The following is an 18,316-nucleotide window of genomic DNA, read 5'->3' as shown; positions in this document are numbered from 1 at the left end:
GACGTCACGACGCTTGTGCGTCAGGCCGCACGACCCAAGCGGCAGATCCGCCCTGAGCCCCCAGCGAGCGCTTCTTCCTGTTTGGCGGCGAGGTGAACCGACGGAGCGGGCGACCGGAAGCGGCCGGTGTCCCGAGATGAACAGTGTCGGTGAGGCGTGCACCGACCTGAAGCGGGAGTACGACCAGTGCTTCAACCGCTGGTTCGCCGAGAAGTTCCTGAAGGGGGACCGCGGCGGGGACCCCTGCACTGACATGTTCCGGTCCTACCAGCGCTGCGTGCAGAAAGCCATCAAGGACAAGGACATCCCCGTTGACGGCGTGGACTTCATGGGTCCCAACAAGGACAAGCCCGAGAGCTGACTAAAGAGGATTGGGGGGGGGGCCCAGAGCCGTCCCGCACCACGGAGCATGCGCAGGTGGACTTACGGCGGCTGGCTACCCGGCGGACCGCAACAATCCTAGCCCAGACCACCCCAGGTCACCACCGGAGTACCGCTCAATCCGAGAAGGACCCGGTCTTCGCATGACGTCGACACGGCGAGGAGGAGGAGATGCGGGCAGTGTGATCCACGCCAGGACTTTGGTGACGAGGCTGTGACTTTGTGACTGGAGATGTGACAGGCTTCCAAATAAAAAGCGTTTTGACCGAAAATTCATCGTTTGTTTGTTTGTGGGGGTCTGAATATGGACTGCAGTTGGGGACATCTAGCCATATCACTCAAACAATTGTCCCTGAAGGCCAAGGCGTCTTTGGAACCTCAGCCACTTTAGTCCTGGTTCCAGTCTCCAGAAGGTTCTATTCCTCAAAGACAAGCCTGCATCTGACTCTAGAACCACCAGGCAGAGCTGCGATCCACCAGGAAAGACATCTGGAGTACAGCAGAATACAGGGCAGTGTAGTGGTGTACAGTAGAGCACAGTACTATTATAGCTGATCAAAGAATGCTCAATAGGGGTGTGTGTTGTAGTGTTCTCTATTATCAACCTGTCCAATGCCTTCTTCAGCATCCCAGTACACCTAGACAGCCAATTCTGGTCCACCTTCATGTTTGATGGCAAACCATACACGTCACCAGTCTATGCCGGGTATACTGTGAATCACCTACAATTAACAATATGGCACTCTAGGACAGTTAGTCCCTCCACAGTTATCCCCTGGAACTAATGTCATCCAGTACATAGATGACATTATCTTAGACTCTGAAACTGGTGAGCAGTGCGAGGCTGACAGTCTCACCCATTTAAAACATCTCTACAAAGAAAGGCACAAAGCCAGTCTCTCCAAACTCCAATTCATACAATCAACGATGAGATTCTTGGGTCACATAATATCTCAAAACTCCAAAATCCTGTCTCCAAAACAAATCCGGGCCTCCAAAATTTCACCACACCTGAAAAACAACTCTGGCGATCTTCAGGGGCCTGTAATGACCCTGTGACATGAGTCTGGTGGGGACCTGATAACCATCCATGCCTGCCCAAACAGTTCTTCACACATTTCACTAAGTTGACACAAGGATTAGACCAGGTATCAGAAAGGGGGATGTTAGACCAGATGAAAATTTACAGCTCCACAAAAATATTGCAAAACCTGTCTAGAATCAGAATCAGAGAATCAGAATCATTTATTGAGGCCACGCAACAGTGTTGGTGGAATTTGTTTCCGGTACAGCACATAATGCTCACATCTCTCCTGTGTCAGTTCCATCGTCAACAATACACTACAGACAGAAAATCAAGCCAAGCAGACGGGACACATCACACATCAAGACAGTGATTTGTTCAAAGTCCGTATAGCTGTTGGAAAAAAAGCTGTTTTTAAATCTGACAGATTTGGTTCTGAGAGACCTGTAGCGCCTCCCAGAGGGCATGAGTGTAAACAGGTGGTGTGCAGGGTGCGTGTGGTCTGAAGAGATTTTGATTGAACGCTGTATGATGCGTCTTTGATACAGAGTGTCTATGGGAGGAAGAGTGTGAGCCATGATTCTGGATGCTTTATTGATAATGCGTTGAAGTTTGAGCGTGATTGACTGTCCAAGTTACCATACCAGAATATTATCGATGAGGTCAGTATACTTTCAATTATGGCTGTGTAGAACTGGAGGAGAATATCGTGTCTCATGTTGAATTTTTTTGGTTGTCTGAGGAAAAACAGACTTTTGTTGGCTTTTTTATAGACTTCTTCTGAGTGCTGTTTGAATTTTAGTGTGTTAGTGATGTGTGTGACCCAAGAAATGTGAATGAGTCCGTGATGGCTATGGGATCATTGTTGATGGAGATGGGTGTTTTGGGTGTGAGTGAGAATGAAAAATCAATGATTAGTTCTTCTGTTTTTGAAGAGCTTGGCTGCAGGTTGTTGTTCTGGCACCAGGTGACTGCCTGGGCGACCTGCTCTCGATAGTGATCCTCATTATTGTCAGTGATGAGTCCAATTATTGTGGTGTCGTCTGCATATTTTAGGATGGATACTGAGCCGTGGGAGGGCGCAGGTGCTGAAGGTCAGAGGTCAGGATGAGAGGCCATTCATCCCGACTCTTTGTGTCCTTCCTGAAAGAAAGCTCCTGATCCAGTGACACAAAGAGATACCAATGTCCATGTCCATGAGTTTGCTGAAGAGATTGTCGGGCGTAGCACCCGGGCGTAGGTGTGGGGGGTTTCAAGATGGTGTAGAATCCTGTGGAGAGCCATATTGACCGCATCCTCCACAGATCTGTTGGCCCGGTATGTGAACTGGAAGCTGTCCATGAGGGGTGTGGTGAGCTCTTTCAGGTGTGAGAGAATTATCCGTTCAAATGATTTCATGATGACAGAAGTGAGGGTAATTGGTCCATAGTCATTCAGGGATGTTATTTTACTATTTTTTGGAACCGCGATGATGATAGAGTCCTTAAAACTTCTGGGAACTGTGCACTGATCGAGGGAGCAGTTGAAGATGTTAGCATATATTGGGGCTAGCTGATGTGCACAGTGTTTCAGGACTGTAGAACTGACACCATCAGGACCAGTGGCTTTCCCTTTTTTCATCCTCAAGAAGCATGCCCTCACCTCCTCCTCCTGGATGGTAAAAGGAGGTGATGGAGGGAGCAGCAGAGGGGAGTAGATGGGAGTGGGTAGCTGTTCAAACCTCCCATAAAAGGTGTTGAGCTGATCTGGAAGGTCCTTGTCAGTATTGGTGATGGGAGCAGTTCTGCTTTTATAGTTAGTCATCATCCTCAGTTTTTTCCAGATGCCCCTGATGTCATTTGAGGCGATCTGCTTCTCTAGTTTATGTGCATATTCCGATTTGGCTTTTCTTATTGCAACCCTGAGTTCGTATTTAGCTGCCCTGTATTGCCCCATGTCTCCCTCAGTAAAGGCACAGCATTTTTTCTTGCGTAAAGCCTGAATGTCCTTTGTAAACCACGGCTAGTTATTGCCATGGATTTTAACACTTTTGTTGGGAATATACGCCCCGACACAAATGTTGACGTATGACGTCACTGTGCTCGTCCAAACTGTCCGCAGCTGCGCGAAATATGTCCCAATCGGTACACTCGAGGCAGCCTCTCAGCGTATCGATAGCCGCACTCAACCAGCACTGGACAACTTTAGATTGTACACAGTTGGATTTAAGTTTTTGCCTGTACTTTGGGACAAGCAACAGTGTGGCATGGTCCGACCTGCCCAGCGGTGCCCTCAGAAAGGACCGGTACGCATCGCTTATAGGAACGTAGCAGTGGTCGAGGATGTTGGCACCTCTGCTTGGACAGGTAACTTGCTGGATGTACTTTGGGAGCTCTTTCGACAGATTGGCATGGTTGAAGTCGCCCAACAAAATGACAGCAGTGTCGGGATTGGTGTTTTCCACTGAGGAGATGTAGGTTGCCAGCTCTGTTGTAGCTACGTTGGCATTTGCCGATGGCGAGATGTAAACACCAATCAGAACAACAGAAGCAAACTCTCTGGGAAGATAGTGAGATCTGCATTTCACCGCGATGTTTGGCAGGTACAGATTTCTTTGCCTACCCTTTGGACTCAAATCATCACAAGATGAGTTTCAGCGCAAAGTGGATGAGACATATGAAGGTTTGGAGGGTGTAACAGCCATAGTTGATTAGGTTCTCATCTATAGTAAAAGCAAAGAGGAACATGACAAAAACCTTCGTGCAATGCTGCAGCGTTCCAGAGAGCGAGGAGTCAAGCTCAACCCTGAAAAAAGTAAAATCTGTGCCACTGAAGTCAGCTACTGTCAGGGTATCACACCTGTGTCCAATTTGTAATCGGCGCCAGCTGCAGCAGATGCCGCTAATCAAGATCCCTATAAAGGGCAGCGGCACGCCCCCCCTGGCGTTGGGGGATTGTGGCTCTCACAGACCACTGCGGAGCCCTGCCACGAGCCCGCCCCGCCCCGCCCCGCCCCGCCCCGCCCCGCCCCGCCACGCCACGAGCCCGCCCGCCCGCCCTGCCACGAGCCCGCCCGCCCGCCCGCCCTGCCACGAGCCCTCCTTGCCTTCGCGCCGCAACCTGTCCTGCCACCCTGCCTGCAACCTGTCCTGGTGAGACCCAGCCCTGTGCAACTCTGTCTTGGGGCCAGGGGCTTACCAGCGACACCCTACCTGCTGTTCCACATAATAAAGCGCTTTCAACCCAGATTCTGCTCTGAGGTGTGGTTCCCTGCCCAGGTCCGCCCCTGCGACCCGTGACAGCTACTTTGGACATGTGATGACAAAAGATGGAGTCAAGCTGGATCCAACAAAGATCACAGCTGTCAGAGACCTGGAGCCACCCAAGGACAAAGGTGGACTTGAAACCATTCTTGGTATGGTCAACTATCTGTCAGAGTTTGCCCCCATGTTATCTGACATTAATGCACCTCTGCAACAATTGTTGAAGAGTCCAGTGAGTTGGTCTGGGATGCACAGCACGACAAAGCATTCAAGAAAATGAAAAAATGTATAACACATGAGCCAGGCCCTGTTCTTGCTTTTTATGATCCCAAGAAAGTGCTTAGGCTACAGGTTGATGCCTCAAAGTATGGTCTAGGTGCAACTCTGCTACAAGAGGGTAAGCCCTTCGGCTATGCACCCAGATCTCTCACAGACAGCGAAGTGAATTACGCACAGATCGTGAAAGAGCTATATGCCATTTTGTTCGGATGCAACCGTTTTCACCAGTATGCATATGGACGTCATGTCATTGTGGAAAGAAACCACAAACCACTAGAATCCATTTTTCGCAAGCCTCTCACTACAGTTCCTCCAAGGTTGCAAATAATGATTCTCCAGTTGCAAAGGTACGATTGCAGTATCATTCACAAACCAGGCAAAGAAATTCCTCTCGAAGATGCTCTCTCAAGGAAATCACTGCCTCACCCTGATGACAGCCTCAAGGAAGGCATGGATTTGCATGTGCATACAGTGTACCACAGCCTACCTGCCAGTGACACAAAACTGAAACAAATACAAACAGAAACTGAAAAGGACCCTCAACTTATATTTCTGAAAAGGACAATTCAGGATGGATGGCTTGAGGAGAAGAAACAGTGCCCTCAGCGCATTGCAGAATACTGGAACTATCGGGATGAACTGTCAAATGAAAAACATTCTTTTAAAAGGGGAAAAAAATAATAGTGCCAGAGTCACTCTGCCCTGAAATGTTGTTCAAAATTCACATAGGCCACATGGGTACAAAAAAGTGCAAGCAAAGAGCTTGTGATGGGATGAACATACAAATAGAAGACATAGTTGTGTAATGCCCAGTGTGTTTGGAGGACAGATCAGCAAACACCAAGGAGTCCATGAACAGTCACACAATCCCCAACAGGCCATGGCAAACAGTTGCGACTGATCTTTTCACCCGGAACAATGACAACTACACTGTTACAGTTGATTACTACAGCAGGTACTTTGAGTTGGACAAACTGTGCAGCACCACTTCATCCATAGTCATACACAAACTCAAAGCATCCTTCGCAAGGCATGATTTTCCTGAAATTGTGATCTCGGACAATGGCCCACAATGCGCAAGCAAGGAGTTTGAGTCATTTGCAAATAAGTGGGACTTCAAACATGTAACTTCAAGTCCACACTACCCACAGAGCAATGGCCTTGCAGAGAAAGCTGTCCAAATTGCCAAGTCGCACATGAACAGGCCAAAGCTGATCACAAGGATCCATACTTGAGCCTGCTTGAGTATCGCAACACACCAGTTGACAACTTCAAATCACCAGCCCAGCTGCTAATGAGTCAACGCCTTCACTCAATCCTTCCAGGCACCCATCATCAGCTCAAACCAAAAACTGTCAGTCAAAAGGCTACTCACAACATAAGAGTTTTTTGCCAAAGCTACCAGAAAAAGTACTATGATAGATCTTCAAAGCCACTCTCAGCTCTTCACACAGGACAGAGTATTCGCATTTAGGACGATAGACATTGGAAACCAGCTGTTGTTCCTGACTAGAACTGCGGCAAAGAGGTTGTGTTCCCCACCTACCAATCCCCTCCTTACCAAATGTGTCAAGAAAATAAAGAAAAAATCTGAAGAAGAAAACACTGATGTATAAACCCCTTTTCTGAGGGCCTTCCTGGGGGCCTTTCTGTGTGGATTCTCCATGATCTCGCCATGTCTGCGTTGGGTTCCTTAGGGTTTTCCAGCTCCTCCCATTGTCCAAAAATGCACCGGAGGTTCATTGGAGACTCTGGTCCCACAGCATCCCAAAACTACAGAACAGGAGGAAAAGACATGCAATAAATGAATGATCCTTCAATTCTTGGTGTCCTTGTTTTTCTTGTATGCCAGCTCTTCCCATAATGAATGATCAGAACCACTGGCACTCCTCTGGGATGTCAGGGTTGTCCTACAGGAGCATCCTCCTTTGGGGTCCTCCCAGGTCAGTCCTCTTGGGTCAGTCAGTCCTCCTGGGAGGTCCTCAGGGACAGGCCCACTTCAAGGGTCCTCAAGGGTAGATCATTCTGGACTCCCACTGCAGGCTCCTGTATCCGCTGCAGTCCAAAGTCAAGGCTGTGTTGAACCGATCCTGCCTGTAACCCTCCAGTCCACCTGGACCTCCCCAGTTCTTTCTTCACGTTAGTAACACGTTATTGTAAGATTTATTCTTCTTTTCAGTCCTTCTTTCATTCATTCATTCATTTTTCCTGCTGCGGCATGGAGGGCATTCAAGGCCTGGTTGGTCAGCTGTCAGTCATCCAACCATTCACCCTTTCATTCACACCTGATCAGAGTCTCCGGTCAATGTGCTGACTGTTTTGGGACATTGGGCCTCCTTCCGGTCTGACCTCCTGAAAGAGCAGGGGGTTCTCTGAGCATCTCATGGCTCAGATGCGATCTGATTACTGACAAGAGTCTGGCCTTACCCCTTGCACTCAAATGAGACAATAGAAGATGACTTATGTGAAGAAGCCCTCAGACTACCAGACTCACATGTTTGGTGACTGAGCTTCTCCAACGAAGGCTGGAACCAAATGTGTTGCTGTTGCACAACCCTTTCACAACTTGTAAACAGCCCTATGTCAACATTTGACAGTCTCATGAAACATCTGGCGGCAGCTAGGTTGTGAATCCCAAACAAATATTTCACTGCTGCTGCAGCACATACACACACACACACACACACACACACACGCACGCACGAACACACACTGGTGAAAGCATTGTTGGCAGTCGTTAAGCCCCTATGTTGAAAGGAAAGACAAACAGGATTTTACTACCTAAATTTAACGTATGACTATGAATATATTAGCTGTCCCTCTTGAGATATAATAAAGTTTATTTGACAATCCGAGATGTGTGTGTGTGTGTGTGTGTGTGTGTGTGATCAGTTGATTACCAAATAAGAACATGTCCATGCAGTGGAGATTTAAAGCACAGTAAACTAGAGGTAACCAACGCACAGAGATAGGTCTTTGTTGGTCAACTGTCACCAAACGAGGGGTCATCAGAACTGTCCAACATTGGGCAGAAAACATCCCTACTGTCCCTGAAGGAAGGAATACAGGCCACATTAGGAGAACCTGAACATCTCATGGCTCCCCTGAACCTCCAGAATCAGAGACACAGATAAGTACTTCATTCTCCAGGGCACCCTGAAGTAGACATCACTCCACCACAAGGCCCAGACACCCAGACACCAGCTCCAGGGAGTGGTGTCTGCCGTTGCGTGCAATGGGGACTGGGATGACTTCGACATCGGAGAAACAAAACAACACGTGCACAAATGGCTTTTCTCGAATGATTGGCCTCTGCAACCTCTGAGACTGGTCAAAGGATGTTGTTGGGTCTGTAATCACCAACAGAGAGAAGACCATCGCTGATGAATGTTGGAACAACTACAGCTGGTGACCAGGCACTGGAGAACTGTGTTTGAGAAAATACCAAGGTCTTTAAGCCACGGAATCCACATTCATACCGAATCGGCCTTAAAGGGAGCCGGTTATTCCCAGAACATCTGCCTTGATGACTTTCTCTGTGACATGCCGGCTCTGGTGTATCAAGTGAAAAAACACTATACATTGATACATATGGAATGAATGAGGTCCCACTGAAGAGTTTCTGCACCTTCAAATGGGTGGTCCATCCTTTTACTCTTTCTTTGGGCTGTTTCCGTGCTTCACTGCCACCTCCCATTAGATATTGCCAAATCTTTTTGGACTTTTCTTTTGCCTTCTGTAATGTCATGGAGAAGAAGTCTACCTCAGCTTTTCATTTGTCCACCACTTTATTTCTGAGCCTCCCAAAGCGCTATCTGTCCTGAATGAGTTCTCTCATGAACTTTAAGATATCTGGATGCTTCCACAGGACACGTCTCTTTTGGTCTCTGCATTCGAATTTGCAGCTGAAGTCTTGATGTTGTTTTCTAATAGTTTTAAAAGTGTCACCCTGTCCTCCTTGAGGTCAGCTCCTAACAATAAAAAGTTCCTGTCACTTGGCTGAATAGTACTTTTGAAGTTTCCTGTTTTATGCGGGGACAATTCGGAGAGATCCATTCCATCGGGGCCTAGTCCCTTCTTTGTTGGCTTTCTTGCCCTGAGAATGAGACTCTGGCCAGGGGTCACAGCAGGTTGAAGGATGAGCTGATTCTCCTAGGTCTACTAGTAAAGAAATCATTTTGTGTCCCGGTGGAGCAAGTCATTCTGGTTGGCCAGAAAATCACCTGCACATAGTTAACATGAACACCCTGTTCATCTTCAAGTCACCACATAATGAGAACTTGTTGTTGGAATGATACTTTAATAATTTTTCACAATTTTCGTGGAAATCACAATTGGGAGAAAGTGGTGAATGAACCAGACAAAGGACATCTTTGTGAATGACATCATATTCAGAGCAACACATCGCAACTAGTAACTTTTGGATGCAATTTGAGTGAAAGTGTGAGAAGTAGGACGTGAGGCTGGCTGTGCACATCCCACCCTTGGGGGAGGTGCCGCAGGGTGGAAAGCACTGGTGCCCTTGGCCCCGCCCTCGACCTGGGTGCCTTTAATTGTGTGGGCGCGGGTTGCACATCATCATCAGGGTGTTCTTGATGGCTGTCAGGAACGTCACTGCACTCCCCGCAGGGTTCAGCTCACAGCTACGACAGTCCAATTCTCCCTGTGGAACAGATTATTCATGGATACATCAAAACAGCTGAAATTACTCAGCAAGCAGGTGGTTGTCTCCATGGCCTTGCAGCTCCTTCAACTCACCTTGCTGTGCCTCTTGATGAGGGCTCCGATGGCAAGTGACAGGAGGCGGTGGTTGTTTCGTGGCCACACGTTGATTAGCATCCACTCCTGCTCCAGGACCTCGAATTCCTTGGAAAAACAGCTGAGGGTGGCGATGGGGCAGGTCTGGTGAGGAGAGAAGGTTCTAGTAGACTCTTCTCGTGTGAGAACGCCCCCCACCCCCACACACAATCTAACCCAACCTTGCCTGATAAACTAACTAACCAACAAACTAACTCGAACCTCTTCCTCTACATTGCTTCTTAGTGATGAAGGACTCCTGGAGGTCATGTGATCCACCTGACCACTTGGTACCCTCTTCTGTTTCCCAGGATTTTTCACAAAGATGTTCCTTGACACGGAACCGTCAGACTGACCTGAATGGAACAGTCAAGATGAAGCCACATTCCTCCTGGTTCTATTTCAAGACCAGAAGAAGCTGTGGATTCCAAAGTCAGCCAAAGATCTCTTAAGTCAGCGATTCTGGAGTGTACAAGAAATAAAGCTGGCAAATAAAATAACACAACAGATCCCAGGAGGTTAGGGATTCCCAGCAGATACTGGATTCATGACAGACTCCACGGCAGATTGTGGATCCATTGGCTCCTTCGCTCTATCTGAGATCCTTCACAAACCATCTCTGGTGACATATTTCCTTATGAGAAGAAGATTCAGGCAAAGTAATGGAGTACCAGGACTACAAGGATGGGTGGCAGAAGGACTGGAGGATATTGAAGGTTGGGGGTCTGGGGGTAGATGTGGTCTGGGGGAGGTCCTGGGGAATGATGAATATCTGGGCGACAATGAAGTTGTGTGTGTGTGTGTGTGTGGGGGGGGGTGATAAAGGCCTAGGGGGGGAGTAGAGACTAGGGTCAGAAAGGTTTGCAGGGTTGATGAAGGTTGGGGGAAAGTCTGCGGGTGAGGAGGCTCTCGGGGTAGATGATGGTCCGAGGGTGTGATGAAGGAGAGGATGATCTTACCATGTAGTCTTTTTCTCTGGGCGTGTACAGGCTGGATGCCCACCAACTCTGAGAAGAAACAGAGAGAGGCAGGTCAGAGGGGCTAGTGATTCAAGTTTTGATGGTTCCGCTACCTTCAGGCTTTGTTCCTGTTGGAATCTGAGCGGTGAAAACTGAGCTCAACTGGACCAGAGAACCATGCCCACCCAAGAGAGCAAGACAGTCCTGAAGAGACCTCCAACCTGGAGAACAACTTCATGGAGATCTTCTCTGAGGCCTCGGACAGACAATTGTCAATCTACCATCAATCCCCTATCAATCACAGGGCAACTGCTATAGACATTGAACCATTCTTCCTCTCACTCAGTTTTCAATGAACCTTCTGACCATTTTTGGACTGAGGAAGAAAGAATCCAGGCAGGCAAACATGAAGAGAACCCAGATGGGAGAAGATGGAAAAACACAGGGAGCATCAAGGCTCAGAACCAGAACATCTTGCTGTAACATGGAGTTCTCCCGCCAAACTAAATACTAATGATTCTTGCTTCGTATGTTCTGAGACCATCCAAACCAAGGACTTCCCATCAAACGCCAGCCACGGATCTTCCAGCTCATTTGGTTTGGCGCTTATTTTCAAAAGGATTGAAGACTCTGCGGCACATCAGGGCTGATTCTTCACCGAGGTCTACAACCCCTTCAGAGGAACCCAAGTCTCTTCAGACTTTCTGGCCTGATCGGTAAACATCTGAAGCTGATGTTCTAAATGCAGTGAGCTGCGGGTATTTGCTGTTGGAGGTGGTGGAGGTTGTGTGCACAACAGGGGAACACGCTCACGCTGAGTTTTAGTTCCCAACTTGCTGATTTTCTCAATTGTGAGAAAACAGGAGTGGCTGGAATAACAGAGGACTGCCTGGACTTCAGCCAGACTTCAGGTGGACATCCTTTGCCTGATGATGGACAAGCTTCCTGAAACATCTCCCACTTCCTGTCTGACTGAACACCCGTCCCCCAAATCCCCACCACCCAAGCAGCTGTCAGGGACGTACCGTGTTCCTCGCGATGTTGAGGAGGCCATCGACTTGGTGTATGCAAGAGAGGCTGCAGATGGTGACCTGCAGCCAACCACCTGGCATCTGCAGGCAGGCCAGGTAGAGAGGGAGGGAGCAGAGAGCTGGGTGCACCTTCAGCATCGTACCACCATCCTCACATCTCACGGAACCCTCCTGGAAATCTGTGTGGTTGCTGCTGTAGAACCAGCTGTAAATCCAATAGCAGCTGAGAGGGTCTGCAGTACGTAGCCTCCTGGGCGGAGGCCTCCAGACTGTGGCTTGTAGTGGAACTCAGGGTGCTGGTGGTTCCTTCCTTTCTGACAGGAGGACCAGACAACATGAGATAAAATATTTACCTCAGATTTGGAGCATTGTCCTGAGGAGGTGGAGGTCTGCTCCTCCCAAAGCTCTTCAGATGTGAATCCCCTCCTCCCATCACCACCAAAATATGCAACCAACAGACCAAATCAGAGGGAACAGCTGAAGTCCCTGTCAGAACTGAGCTGTGATTCCAGAGCTTGAGACCCTTGTCCAGAGGGTGAGATAATATGTGGATGAGGTGCAAGAGGGTGGAACATCAGGCCAGGGAAACAAACGTCACTTTGAACTCAGCAAGAAAACTTCAGCAAGATCTTTTGGGAATTAAAGGTCAAAATCGTTGACAAAAAGACTGACACCTGCGAGACCACCGAGAAGAGCCCAGAGGAGAAAGGTGACACCAGAGATCCTAAACAGATAAATGGATAAATAAACCTCCCCAAAAAGCCATTAGAGGCTCAGGATCACCAGGATATGAAGACCAAACGCAGATTACCTCAGGTTTGGCCAAACTGGACTGCTCTTCGCTTGTTTTGCCGGAATCCCCCCCAAGACGGACCTCGGAGGAGTAGTTTTCAGTGTATTCAAATCCACGAGCCACATATGAAGAGGCCAGCAGGGACGAGAGAGGTGTGAGGACGCCGAGCAGAACCCCCCTCAGAATCCGGGTTGGAATCCAACTTCCTGTCAAACATCCAGTCGCTCGGGTTCCCACATCTGGCTGTGCTTGACATGGAGAAATGCGAGGAAGTGTGGCCCCCACCCACCCACCACATCGCCCCCTCCCCTCGTCATACCACCACCCCTCGCGCCCACTGACTCTCCAGTTGCAGCTCTTTCTCCTCCTCTTCCTGGATATTTTTCGGATGAGTGGATCTTTTCCTATCCAAGGACTATGGCTTTGCATTTGAAGGTGCGAATTCCGATCAGAGCTGTTTGAGAGTTGGAGAACATAGCCAGATGACACCAACAGGACCACATCATCTGCAAAGAAGAGCCCATATAAGGGGGTCTTGTACCCCATACTTCTCTTTCTTCAGCTTGATAGCCTCCCTCAGTGCTGGAGTCCACCAACAGGTTGGCCGTAAGTGCTGCTACAGTTACCGACCATCTTACGGCTACAGCTCCGGTCAGCTTTCTTGACAATGGAGGCACAGATCATGGCCTACCTGCCTTCCCTGAGATGTGATCCAAGGTCTGCTGGTGGTGGGAAATCAAGCTCTTTGTGACAGGGGACTCCACGCAATGTTTCCAAAACCTTTCCAAAACCAAGACCTTCACAACAGGGTTGCAATGAGGTGACAGCTCTGCCCTGCTCTTAACCCAAGGGTACAAAATGTGCAACCACAAGTCTGATGACGCGACATGGCCTCAAGTGTCCTGGTGCCAAGTCTGCATATGGAACACAGTGTTGGCTGTGGAAAATCTGTGACGGGCGGAGAAATCCAGAGCAAAACATCAATGGGGGAGCTGTTCCTCCCAAACACGCCTTTCTAGGTCTCACCGTCATTGCACGCATGACCATTGACGACCTCTCGCTAAACGACAGAGCCCACCTCCCAGGACTTCAGAAAATTACAGACCTGACTGGATGATTGTCTCAAAATGTTCTTTGGGATACAAAAGTGCCTGCATGATTTGCTTCTAAGAGCTCTCTGAGATATGATGGTGCCTGAGGGAAAAGGCTTTCAAACTTGTTTGTGAACTGGACAGGGAGCCAGTGCAGGAGAAGTACGATTCTTGGACCAATTCTTGCCAGAACATGTGCAGCAGCATTCTGAACAAGCTGGGAGAAAATCTGAGAGAATTAAGACCACCTAGTGTAGAAGAGAAAGAAGCATTGGTTCACTTCACTTAGATCTTTGTGGGACAGGGTGTTCTGGATGAGCAATTTCATTTTGAGCTCACAAGTTAATCAATAAAAGATATAGTTTGATAAATGTTTGGAACAGATGTTCCAAAGATGCAGGACTGCAGCCTTGATAGGAGCAGAGAACGTCCTTGTCCTGTAGCTCATCAGGCTTTTTTTGTCGACGCCACCACCTGAGAGGAACCCCTCTATGCAACACCCGATAAAGCCGAAGTTGACTTCAAACCTTTCTGGTTGTGACGTTCTCTGTCTGCTCGGGTTGGAAGCCAACATGGTTCCGGATGTTTTGTGTGGATTAAAATCTCGCAGTTTGTTAATATTGAATAGAAACATCATGTTTTCCTTGGCATGAAACAACCTCCTTAACACATTCCACTCCAGGCAAACCCACACTCTCTACACCCATGAACAACACCCACTCTACACCCACCCAGTCCATCCACCCCCCTGCAGGAAACACAGAAATTATAATCAGGACCGTTTTTGAAAATCACAGCAAACCGCACAGACCTTGCCCTGAACTCATTAACGACGTCTGGAGCAGCTGGAGCAAGTACAGAGGAGATTGAGGATTCAGAGATACGAAAACTGTCCAGAGCAGCGGAGAGGGTGGATTGGAAGTGGAGAAACATGTGCAAGGAGGTCACAGTGGGTGGAGAGAAGTGTCAGGGATGATGAAAGAGTGTCAACCAGAGGGAAAGGAAAAGTGCAGAAGATGGAGGTCAGAGCAGCCGTGGTGTCTGGTTTGGAGATAAAGGGGAGAGGACAAGAGGCAGAGCTGGAGGCAGCAGAGATCAGAATCAGAGTCAGAGAAAATTCTTTATTCACCAAGTACTTTATCAATGCTTCACCGACAGCATGGAATTATAATGTACACTAGAATGGAAAATATGAAAAGAAAAAGTGTAAGTGCAAAGAGCGCGGGGGGGGGGGGGTCGGGGCTGTAGATGGGAAGAAGCTTTTTTTGTGGTGAGAGGTTTGAGTCCTGATGGGCCGCAGCCTCCTGCCAGAGGGGAGAGGTTCAAATAGTCTGTATTCAGAGCGAGAAGGTGAGCCACCATCTGATCTGTACGCCCAAGGGTCCTGGAGAGATGGTTGCCTCCAGCCAACCACAGTCTGCCCCTGTCCTTGTCTTTAGCAGTGGTGGCGGTGTATCAGATGATGATGAAGGAGGTGAGGATGGACTCTATGTGGAGACGAAGTGCGTTATCATCATCTTTGGCAGGTTGCAGTTCTTCAGTTGCCTCAGGAAGAAATCCTCCAATGTGCTTTGATGATTATGGAGCTCCCGCTTGAGGTCCTGGGAGATGATAGTTCCCAGGAAGCATCAGGACTCCACAAAGCCAGCTGGAGAGTCCCTCAGGGTGATGGGGGTGGGTAGGGCTGGGTTGTCTCCACTGTCTTCAGGGCTATGATCCCCAAGTTGTTATGACTGCAGCAGGTCACCGGGTGGTCAATCTCCCAGCTGTAGATGGACTCATACCCAACAAAGATGAGTGCGTACTGATCATGATTGTTGTGGATGAAAATGTGCAGGTTTTCTCTGGAAGTGAGGAGGATGGCCATGGACAGGATGGAGTCCGTCAGAGGGACAGCACATGTTAGATGTTCTGGAGAAGTCAGACTGAGATGGTTTGGACATGGACAGAAGAGGGATGGTTGGAAGTTGGAACTGCAAGGCAGGAGGTCTGGAGGAAGACCAGAGAGGAGGTCTATGGATGGAGGAGGAAACAGGCAGTGAGTTGGTGTGAGAGGAGAGGGTTAGATGGAAACAAGAGGATTGGCTGAGGATTAAACAGAGGCAGGGGATTGGCTGCAGTGATCCCTGAAGTTGTAGCATAAAGGAGAAGAAGACTGTGCGCCTTCCTGGAGGGGGTAGGGGATCGGGCCTGAAGTCAGGTGGAAGTCCTCCATCAGGACCCAGAATGAACGAGTCCTGTTCAGAATTTGAAAACAGAACCTTTATTCGTCTGTACACGGCAGTGCCCCCTTCAGGACCTTCACATCACCACAGCTCCCTTGTTTGACTGGAACCAGGGGGGCACATCTGTTTGGTGGGCTCCACCCACACAAAGTTGGCCCCATCCTTACCGACCCTCGTCACAGGAACAGGATGGCCTCCGACCTGATCACCATTCAGACGTTTCACACAACCACTTTTTTATGCCCCATTAACTTTGAGTGTGACTTGTGGGAGAGGCAGACAGTAGGGGGCGCAGCTGGGAGAAGCCTTCGGTGAAACCACCGAGACTGAGCGAAGGTTCAGAGTCAGCTCAAAAGGAGGACAGAAGAAGATCTGGCTTTTTCTAGAAGACTTCAGATGTCACCAAACACCAGCCCCTGAGAAAGCATCACCCCACCTTCAGAGAACAAGAACGTGCAAGGAGCTCCTATATCTGAAAATATTCAGGAAGTGTGGGGTCAAAACCAGAAAAACTACAAAACATAAAAAAAAGAAACGACAAAAATGGAAAAAAATTGAATATAGAAAAAAAATTCCAGCAAACAATAATTTAAGAAGGTTTTCACGTGAAATACATGAACCTCCAGACCAGGACCCCACCTGGTACTAGGCCGAGGGGTCAGGGGGTCAAAGGGGTATTGGCTGGAAGTTCACCTTTTCAGATCCTCTTTTCGGCAGAAGGTGAATCATCTTCACTGAATGATCTCAGATTTCCTGAGACACAAACCCACTTCAGCTGTCTGGAACCTCTGCCCCCCAGCCCAGGGCTAGAGATGGAAGCTCCATCCCCTGGCCAGGCTCTGCCCTCCATTTTAGTAGCCAGAAAATAGAGGCCCCCCGACCAGGATCCAGAAATAGACACACAAACTGAAAGTGTTCTGATTGGTTCCTGAAGAAACAGCAACAAAACCCCAAATAACTACAAAGATAAATGGAAAAGTAAACCACCTCCACGGCCACCATTGGCCCACAGTCATGGAGAACTTGGCAGACACATAATTTCTAACACACACACACACACACACACACACACACACACACACACACACACACACACACATACAGACCATGAGTTCTGAGGGAACTGAGCTCATAAATAAAGAATAAAATAAGGCGAAAAGGTTACAGAGGCCCATTATGAGGATACACATTTCAGGGCCGACGCAGATCCAGGCCTAACTTAGACCCAGGACCAATGAAGATCCCGAAGCCACGAAGATACTCGGAGGTGGCAGATAATCAGACTCATGCTCACGATGTTCTCTGGGTCCGTAGAAGATTCAAGCTCTGTCTCTTGTTATGGGAAACCACATCTAAGCTCACAGGGAGTAGAAAGCCTGGAACATCTGATGGTTCTTGACTTCCTGCTGAAGACATCCAGGCTGTGTCCATCAGACCCCGTTGGGCGGTGGACACACACTCTTTTACTTTGGAACAAAAAATGGGACGAAGAATGGAACTGTAACACCTTGCATCCATTTCCCACGAAGGAGAACCGGGATGGAGAAGATCTCGTTCCAGGAGGGGTCTTCAGATCAAAGGACCTCCAGGATCTGGGACCTTACATTCAAATAGATCCCATTAACTAGAAGAACCAGTCCTCAATGGAAGAGGATTAAGGATGGGATCTGGAACGGTAACCCAAAATTTGGGAAGGCCTCTAGTTCTTGGTGCCTACACTCCTGAGGAGAGCCCGTGGATATTGACCCTGCGGGCCCCGGGCCCGCTCCCCGGCCCGGTCTGCAGGGTCTGGGTCAGGCTGACCTGGGCTGTGCTGAAGGACGTGATCCGGCCACTTCCTGCAATCTGGAGGTTGACCGTGGTGGCGTAACTGGTCTTCAGGTTTCCTGCCTTGGGAGGAGGGGAGCAGGAGAAGGCTGGGGCTGAGGCCTGGGGGGCCCCTCTGACCGGGGAGGGGGGGGCCCGGGGAGCGGGGGGTGGGCCGCAGGGGAGCAGACAGCAGGAGGAGACCCGGGGAACGTAGCTACAGATCAGCTGGGTTCGACAGGAACCCTCCTCCAGATCAGGATTGGCCCCATCCGAGGTGGATGGGTTCCAAGCAAGGGTGGGGGGCGAGGTCTGCCCGTCCCCTCCATTGAATCTACCGGAGATATCAGTGGCCCCCTCTCGGGGAGGGGTTTGCAAGCCCTGCTGGAGCTTCTCCTGCCTCTTGCCACTCTCTGCCCAGGAGTGGCGCTGCTCGGTTGACGTGGGGCTCCGGCCCCCCAAGCCCGACATGCAGCGCCGCAGGGTTGTGGGTGTCCAGGGGGGCGAATGGGAAAGGGCTCCACACCCAGGTGGGGGCAGGGGGGAGCCGTTCTCTGGGGGGGGCAAGCAGAGGGAGGCATGGCCCGGCCTGGGGGGCCGGGGCCGAGGGGCCAGGATCTTCAAAGTCTGACCTAACGGGTTGGGGCAGCCAGCGCCCCCCCTGGGAGAGGAGGGGTCATGCTGGGGG

At 49.4% G+C, this 18,316-nt stretch overlaps 3 protein-coding genes across 6 annotated transcripts in view; 1 reads left to right on the top strand and 2 right to left on the bottom strand.

Moving 5' to 3' along the window:
• Positions 1 to 26: 26 nt before the first annotated feature.
• On the top strand, positions 27 to 653 carry triap1 (TP53 regulated inhibitor of apoptosis 1). Its single transcript, XM_086177733.1, has one exon. The coding sequence runs from the start codon at positions 137 to 139 to the stop codon at positions 359 to 361; it is 225 nt and encodes a 74-aa protein (XP_086033859.1). The 5' UTR covers positions 27 to 136; the 3' UTR covers positions 362 to 653.
• An 8,559-nt stretch (positions 654 to 9,212) lies between these two features.
• LOC147235544 (uncharacterized) lies at positions 9,213 to 12,761 on the bottom strand. 4 transcript variants are annotated; one of them, XM_086177701.1, is made up of 5 exons: positions 12,525 to 12,761; positions 11,708 to 12,437; positions 10,683 to 10,730; positions 9,685 to 9,828; positions 9,213 to 9,589 (listed from the first exon to the last, which is right to left on the bottom strand). In XM_086177701.1, exons 2-5 carry the CDS (start codon positions 11,849 to 11,851, stop codon positions 9,476 to 9,478), a joined length of 450 nt encoding a protein of 149 aa, XP_086033827.1. In that variant the 5' UTR covers positions 11,852 to 12,437; positions 12,525 to 12,761; the 3' UTR covers positions 9,213 to 9,475. The 4 variants fall into 4 exon arrangements, with proteins under 4 accessions (XP_086033827.1, XP_086033837.1, XP_086033846.1 ...); XM_086177711.1 differs by having other exon boundaries at positions 11,708 to 12,027; XM_086177720.1 differs by having other exon boundaries at positions 11,708 to 12,023.
• An 85-nt stretch (positions 12,762 to 12,846) lies between these two features.
• Positions 12,847 to 18,316, bottom strand: part of plekhg2 (pleckstrin homology domain containing, family G (with RhoGef domain) member 2) — a 45,119-nt gene continuing 39,649 nt past the window's right edge. The window contains 1 exon segment of the mRNA XM_086178130.1: positions 12,847 to 18,316. Coding sequence (XP_086034256.1) covers positions 17,536 to 18,316 — 781 coding nt within the window. The 3' untranslated portion in view covers positions 12,847 to 17,535.

This window comes from Fistularia commersonii, chromosome 3 (assembly GCF_037954325.1).
Source record: "Fistularia commersonii isolate RoL2024-O1a breed Wild chromosome 3, RoL_Fcom_v1.0, whole genome shotgun sequence".
NCBI classification, from domain to species: Eukaryota; Metazoa; Chordata; class Actinopteri; order Syngnathiformes; family Fistulariidae; genus Fistularia; species Fistularia commersonii.
This window is presented reverse-complemented; position numbering and strand designations above follow the sequence as displayed.